General features: G+C 40.6%; 1 protein-coding gene across 1 annotated transcript in view; it reads right to left on the bottom strand.

The window, feature by feature from the left end:
- Positions 1–817: 817 nt before the first annotated feature.
- Positions 818–7,928, bottom strand: part of CYBRD1 (cytochrome b reductase 1) — a 32,728-nt gene continuing 25,617 nt past the window's right edge. Inside the window, exons 3-4 of the mRNA XM_040475372.1 lie at positions 2,344–2,498; positions 818–1,587 (exon numbers count right to left, since the gene is read on the bottom strand). Coding sequence (XP_040331306.1) covers positions 1,290–1,587; positions 2,344–2,498 — 453 coding nt within the window. The 3' untranslated portion in view covers positions 818–1,289. The remainder of the gene's footprint in view (positions 1,588–2,343; positions 2,499–7,928) is intronic.

Here is a 7,928-nt window from a genome sequence, read left to right as displayed (position 1 = left end):
GCCCAAATCTTTCTTTGTCACCAAGACACAATTTTAAGATCAAAGAGGCATTGAGGTAGGCCTTGGCTTGTTGGCTGCATCAGGGTGCCATGATCTATTTCCAGGGTTAGGGTGGGCCTCTTTCCTTGGTTATTTGACGAATCTGCCTTGGTCAAGAGAGCCAGAAGTTAAACTTTAACAACCCCACTGCACTCCAGCAGTGTACAAACTAGCATATAATAGAAGATACAGCATAGAGAAGTGGTTAGGGTCATGGACGAAGGAGTCAGATGGCCAAGTGACGAATCTCAGTTCTACCGTTGATGAGCTGTGTGACCTTGGGGCAAGTCACTAGCCATTCTGAGCTTCAGATCTCCCATATGTAAAATGGAGAAAATAATAGTACCTACCAAGAAAACTTTAAGGATTGAACAAGTCAATATTTATAAAGTGCTTAGAATAGTGTCTGGCAGGTAGTATGTGCCACGTAAGTACTTTCTAAAATGAAAAAGGAAAGTCGGGAAAAAATGCTCTTTGAGGTTTGTAGAGCAGTTTATGCTACATAAGCTTTCAGGCATATTCCATTCTAATTTGGTTTGGAATCTGGGGTTATAAAATACGCCAAACCCCAGGGAGAGCTTTGGGATGAAGTGGAATTTTAGAAAAACTTCTAGGTCTGACAAGAGAAGATCTCTTTAGCTACATTTGGCTCAGTCATTGCCTCAAAATGCTCTAATATAACTCGGGTCTCTAGGGCCAATCTGAGCTCAAACTAGTTGGGGAGAGAGCGCTGAGAAAAGGGAACCAGTTAGTTTCCTAAATTTTTTTCTGTACTCTGCTCACATTATCTGTGCAGCATAAACCCTGCCCCAGATCGAATTCTAAAGTGTTAGAACTGGACTCCCAGAATTAACAGGAAATGACAAGAGGCCAGAGATCCACCAGCTGATGAAATTTACCAACCGAGGGACACATTGTTATTTTTTTGTTTGTTTCTTTGTTTGTTTTTGAGAGACACATTTTGGTCGACTGTTTTATGCAAGGCACTGTGCTAAATGTTTTGGTCCTCAACAAGAAAGAGGTAACATAACCACAATTTATATCTGCTATTATTTACACGATCATCTCCTTTCCAATTCAGGTAAGTTCATAGGCCTCAATCAATACAAACTCTTCCAAGGAATCCTACTTTATGATTAAAATAAATATTGACTCTGTGGCCCAATCACCTTGGGGCTAGAGAGAAGAAGCGATAAACTGTAGAGCTAGTTTGTAAAAGTGAAGTGATATGGCCACATCTCTACAACCCTTTACATGGTGGATCTCTGACCAGCCTCGTCAACGATGAAGTTTCTTTTCCTTGCTGCCGCTTCATTGTTTAATTCTGAATCTGGTTTGTCCACGTTGCTAAAGTTTATTGCTGAGCCTTCCACTCCCTCTTGAGCACCTCCATTTGGCTGAAGAAAGATCGAATTTGGTTCCTTAGGACGCTGCCATTGTGGTCTGGTGACTATCCAAAAAATGAGGGCCCCAAATACCACAATCAGAAGGCCCAGGGTATTTGTGAAAACACCTTCTGGTGGAGATGTACTGTACCCAGAACTATTCCTACAAGAAAGAGAGAGTATGTCCAATTACAAATAGGGTGATGCAGCAGCGTGCCAAACAGTCTTGAATTTAAAAAAATACCCACTGGTAGAGCTTCTATGTAAATTCCCTTAAAGTTTGATATTAAAGAGAAATTTAAGTTATGCTAAAATAACTCAATGAAATAGTATGACGTTAAAAATTGTAAGTATGAAAATAATGTAGCACCTGGAACACCAGTAGCACTTAAAAATTGAAAAATGGATGATACAAAATGTATATACACTATAATTACAATTAATATAAAGATATGCACATCAAAAAGATTAAGAGGGCACGTGTAACCTCAATAGTTGTAGGAGTGGTACAGTTTTTTGAACTTTTTGGTCCTTCTTCCAAGCATTATTAATGCTATACTACATGTATAATACATTTGTTAAAAATAAATTTTTAAATTTTCTATTTTTAATATTAAAAATTTTGGGGGCGCCTGGGTGGCGCAGTCGGTTAAGCGTCCGACTTCAGCCAGGTCACGATCTCGCGGTCCGTGAGTTCGAGCCCCGCGTCGGGCTCTGGGCTGATGGTTCAGAGCCTGGAGCCTGTTTCCGATTCTGTGTCTCCCTCTCTCTCTGCCCCTCCCCCGTTCATGCTCTGTCTCTCTCTGTCCCAAAATAAATAAACGTTGAAAAAAAAAATTTTGTTACATTTTCCCCCAGTGGGTAAGTATTTAACATTTTATAGCTTAAATATTACAATTAGTAAAACTATGTAACTTACAGGGCAAAGAACAATTTCTCAGTCACTCCCATAAGTACCGTTGCGATCACTGTTCCAAAGATGAGCAGTCCGGAGTAAACGTGTATGGGCATGACAAGTGCTCGGAGAGAAAGTGGAGCCCAAGGAAGCAGAAAGATGGAAACACCTAGGAGAAGCTAAACATCAACAAGTACAAAGGTTATCATTTAATTTTAAGAGTTAACCAATTTTAAAAGTATTATTATAAAAGCAATTGTACGTAAAATGAGAAAACCTTCATACAGAACCAAGGGCATAAGATGAAAATTTCCCCCACTCCAGTTCCACTACTCAAAGGCAACACCTATTACCACTTTCTCAAGTATCCTTCCAGAAAATTTCTATGCCTATGCAAGCATGTGTGTGTGTGTGTGTGTGTGTGTGTGTGTGTGTGGAGAGAGAGAAAGAGAATTTTTAAAGTATAAATGGTATCTTACTATACGTATTTCTTTTGCATCTGCATATTGCTTTTTTTCCCTTAATAATATATCTTGGAGATGGGGCGCTTGGGTGGCTCAGTCGGTTAAGCGTCCGACTTCAGCTCAGGTCATGATCTCACAGTTTGTGAGTTCAAGCCCTGCGTTGGGCTCTGTGCTGACAGCTCAGAGCCTGGAGCCTGCTTCGATTCTGTGTCTCCCTATCTCTCTCTCTCTGCCCCTCCCCTGCACGTGCTCTGTCTCAAAAATAAATAAACATTTAAAAATTTTTAATAATATATCTTGGAGATCTTTTCATATCAACATATGTGCATCTGGTTTATTCTTTTTAATGGCTAATGTTCTATTTTAAGGATGTAACATAATTTACTCAGTTTTCTATCTATGGATGTTCCTGTTTCTAGTTTTTTTCGATCATTAACAAAGCTTCAGTGAACTTCTTGTTTGTTTTTATCTATTTCCTTAAGGTTGCCAAGTAGAAAAGGAAATAAAAGATTTTCAAGTCCCTAAAACCATATATGATAGGACACATTTAGACAGTTCAATCAAAAACATTGTGTGTTAGGGTGCCTGGGTGGCTCAGTTGGTAAAGCATCTGACTTTGGCTAGGTCACTATCTTGTCGTTCGTGAGTTTGAGCCCCACATAGGGCTCTGTGCTGACAGTGACTCTAGTCCTATATGTACAAGATTCTAGATAAACCTGAATCCAGTTACCTAAAGCCTACACAAAAGTGAGCACTGAGGGGCACCTGGGTGGCTCAGTCAGTTAAGTGTCCAACTCTTGATTTCAGCTCAGGTCATGATCTCATGGTTCATGAGTTTGAGCCCCACGTCGGGCTCTGTACTGACAGCATGGAGCCTGCTTGGGATTCTCTCTCCCTCTCTCTCTGCTCCTGTCCTGCTCTCTCTCTCTCTCTCAAAATAAATAAGTAAACTTAAAAAAAAAGTTACATGTTAAGAAGTTTACAATTTTGTTTTATGAGGAAAAACAGAGAGGTTATTGCCGTTTCCTTGATAATTAAATCCCTAGTGGGATGCTTCTCTGCAGAGGATAGCAAGATTCCTAAGTAATTGAAGTCTAGTGACACTTTCCATTTGTTTTGTGGCCCCACAACTCCTACCCCTTACCTATCCTCTTCTCCTCAAGAGAATAAAGATTTCTTAGTGACTGCTGAGCTACTGAATTTAAAGGGCATTTTTTTCAGGTACCTACTTTGGATCTACCCTCCCCGTCCCCCGCCCCCAACAAAACAATGATGAGAAGAAGGGAGAATAGGGAGAAACACAACATCACTGTTCATCTTTCCTGAATGGGATCAAAGGACTAATGGGGGACACCAGAAGATTGAAGGCAGAATGGGTCTGAGACCCTAAAATATATTTAGAATCAGTTTCTGGGAAATGGTAATGAATGGAAGTTGATTTTTAAAAAAATGCATTCGGGGCGCCTGGGTGGCGCAGTCGGTTAAGCGTCCAACTTCAACCAGGTCACGATCTCACGGTCCGTGAGTTCGAGCCCCGCGTTGGGCTCTGGGCTGATGGCTCAGAGCCTGGAGCCTGTTTCCGATTCTGTGTCTCCCTCTCTCTCTGCCCCTCCCCCGTTCATGCTCTGTCTCTCTCTGTCCCAAAAATAAATAAACGTTGAAAAAAAAGTAAAAAAAAAATGCATTCAATAGGCTAGTTTGCATATTTTATTGTCCACCTAATGCCACAAATGCCTGGATGTATGAGAAATGGTTCAGAGGGTCCCCTTTGGTGGTTGAGAATGTTGCTAATTCTCCTTCAGTGAAGTTTAGTGATTCTATTAGTATCAAAGGGCAAGCATCCCGATGTACAGATTGTGATTTCTATATGGAAACAGGGCTCAGGTAAATGGCCACCAAGGATTTAGCACATATATACTTCTATGTACTCATACCACATCTTTTCTGTGACTTGTCCATAGAAATATGCATTTCCCATATTTCTGCTCTCTTGACTTCATTCCTGATACTCCGTTTTCTCTCATTTCTTTCAGGATTTATCACGTGTGCCTCTTGTAGGGCTCAATGAGCTAAGTAGTTGGGGTGCCAGAAATTTGCTTAGAGGACCCTAGGCAATTGAACTTCCCTTAAATGTTCATAGGCACAATTAAAGCCCAAAGGAAGTAAGCCAAAGTGTAATGATACCTCTAGATTATGGCATTACCAATGAGTTTTGTTTTTTCTTTGTTCTGTATTTTATAAATACAGAAATGTTAAATGTTTTTTAACATTTTTATAAATGTTAAAATTAATGTATATTACTTTTATAACTGGAAATAAACAATAAAATTTTACTTTTACAGTTCCTGTGTTAAGTATCTGGGCTTTCTCAATTATTAATGATTATTATTTGCTCACTAACAAATGTATTTTACTATGCCAGTCTTATCTCCTTTTATGAAACAAGACTTTTTAAAAAAAGATATGTGTGAACTTCGAGACCCAACAAAAGCTTTTATTTGCAAACCATTAATGAAACCAGGAAATATCTGCCTATCTAGCTTTTGTATTAGGTATGATTTCCTTTTTCTTTTTTTAACTATAGAGGTGGATTTAATGAGCAATCAAGTGATTTACAGATTAATATATGGAAATCCTCTTCATTTTCCTGCTATTTCCTATACTCAATCATTCCTTCATTTAAAGTACATATTGCTGGGCCCCATCCCTCGAATTTCTGATTCAGTAGGTCTGGAATAGAACCTAAGAATCCGTATTTCTGATTTCCCTGGTGACGCTAATGATGCTGTTCTAGAGGCCACACTTTGAGAAGCTCTGTATTAGGTCATTTCCAAGTTGCATTCTTCAAGTGTAAAAGCATGTTTCTTCCAGGGATTAAAACATCTAATCAGCACCAACTAGAATATGTCCACAGTTTTTTATAGAGAGGACACACAAATGAACACTAAATTCCTCTGTCAATATTCTACATCTCCTTGCTGCACTGTCTTGCATCAAATCTACCTGGCAACATTCCAACACTGGCTTAGCCATCTTCAGGACTACCTCTGCTCTGCTAGGTACTACTAGAGTTAAGTCACACAGCCAAGGAGACCAGCGGCACTATAAATTCATGGTTATGATGCTCACAGTTATGAGCACTTCAACACTGCTCAACAATCCTTCTACTATTGTCTGATTTATCAACTGGTCCTCCATGTTCTCTCTTCCTCAAACTAGTGGCTGTCCTGTGTGCCTCCTCACTATTAGCAGACGATTTTAGTACCATCTCATGGGAAAAACAGAGCTCCACTTTTCTGCTGCTGAACTTCAAACAAACCAAAAAAGCCAAGCCAACAATTCCTTCCTTTCTTCAATTACAATAGAGTTGGTGTTCGAGCTTCCAGCTGTGCTCTGCAACCTGCTTCCTGAAGGCACAGCTATAGATTCACTCCACTATTCACAACCTCTCCTTCTCTACTGGTGCCATCCAGGGAGCATTTTAACATGCCCAAGCTTCTCACAATGAAAAGAAGCAAAGAAACAAAAAACCCTCAACTAAACACACGCCTTGACTCCTATCCCTGTCCAGTTACCACCCTCTCCTTCCCTTACCCAAACCTCTTGACTGAACTATTTTCTTACCTTCCACTCCTTCCTCAATCCACTGAAATCTGGATTCTCCCCTTTAAGAAAACGGCTCTCTAGTGTCATCAGTAACTTCCAGGTCACTAAATCCAAAGGACGGTTTTCCGACCATATTCTCCTCGCTTCTTGTAGCATCTGACACTCCTCAAACCCTCTCTTCCTCCTCTAATGTTCCCTTTCTCATCCCCCCACTTGCTCATGCTTGCAAGCGACTCTCATCCCTTTACGGTTAACTTTCCAAATCTCATTAATTCCACTTTTGAAATATCTTTAGAAACCATCCATTTTGCTCACTGCTACTGCTACACCTCCAGGCCAGCATCATTTCTCATCTGAACCTCTGTAAACACCTTGCAGCTAGTCTATCTATATTTACTTCTGCCCAACCTCCAATTCATCTTCCATAATCCACTCCAGGATGCCTGACCTCCTTCTTGCTTCTCAAAGAAAACTGCACCCACCTACTCTTCTATTCACCTAGAATACTCTCTCCCCTTTCACCACCAACCTCATGAGTTCAGGTTTTGGTCTGACTTCCTTTACCCCCCATACCATATGAGAGCTCTCCCAGAATGCTCCATACCCACCTTGTCTACCAAATACTCAAAGACCTGTCTTGTAAACTACATGAGGGCAGAGAGCATGTCTCTTTGGACCCATGCTTTTCTTATGGAACAATGCATCCCCCACAGCCTGGCGAGGAATCTCATACACAATGGGCATTTGGCTCTGTTGAATAAATGGGTGGATTGATGAACAAAATTTCATTGATATAAAATGTATGCTCTCAACCATAAAGGTGCCTACGATCTAGAATAGATATAAAAAATTCCATCTACAGGTCATAAAGGAGCCTTCCATAAGACTTATACAATGGCTGACTTGTGTAATTCTAGTACACTAAGCCCTAGGCTGAGCATTTCCATGCATTATTTGGTTGGCTTTGAGCATGATGTTGTGAAGGATGTATCAAAAGCCTTAATTTACGGGTGAGCAAACTAAGTTCAGAAAAGTTCAATAATTCATCTTAAGGTCACAAGCTACAAATGGATGAACCTGATTCAAACTGAGGTCTCCCTGATTGCATGTCCTGTGTTCTTTTTTTTTTTTCTTCAACGTTTATTTATTTTTGGGACAGAGAGAGACAGAGCATGAACGGGGGAGGGGCAGAGAGAGAGAGGGAGACACAGAATCGGAAACAGGCTCCGAGCCGTCAGCCCAGAGCCTGACGCAGGGCTCGAACTCAGGAACCGCAAGATCGTGACCTGGCTGAAGTCGGACGCTTAACCGACTGCGCCACCCAGGCGCCCCTACATGTTGTGTGTTCTTAAACACTACTTGCTCTCTGGATCTGAGCAAGAAGATAGCCAGGGATCAGATTTCCTCCTGCTAAACAAAAGTCACGAAGCTGTGAAATGACCTTTCTGAGAAGCCTAGTTAGTTAGCACACAAGTAAAACAACGAAAGGTAAGAATTCGAATATTTCAGAGAGCAAAAGAGAATCTTGAGACAATTTAA

This window comes from Herpailurus yagouaroundi, unplaced genomic scaffold (assembly GCF_014898765.1).
Source record: "Herpailurus yagouaroundi ecotype Mexico unplaced genomic scaffold, PumYag 140, whole genome shotgun sequence".
Taxonomy (NCBI): Eukaryota; Metazoa; Chordata; class Mammalia; order Carnivora; family Felidae; genus Herpailurus; species Herpailurus yagouaroundi.
Note: the sequence above shows the minus strand (reverse complement) of the source record. Positions and strands in the feature narration are given on the sequence as shown.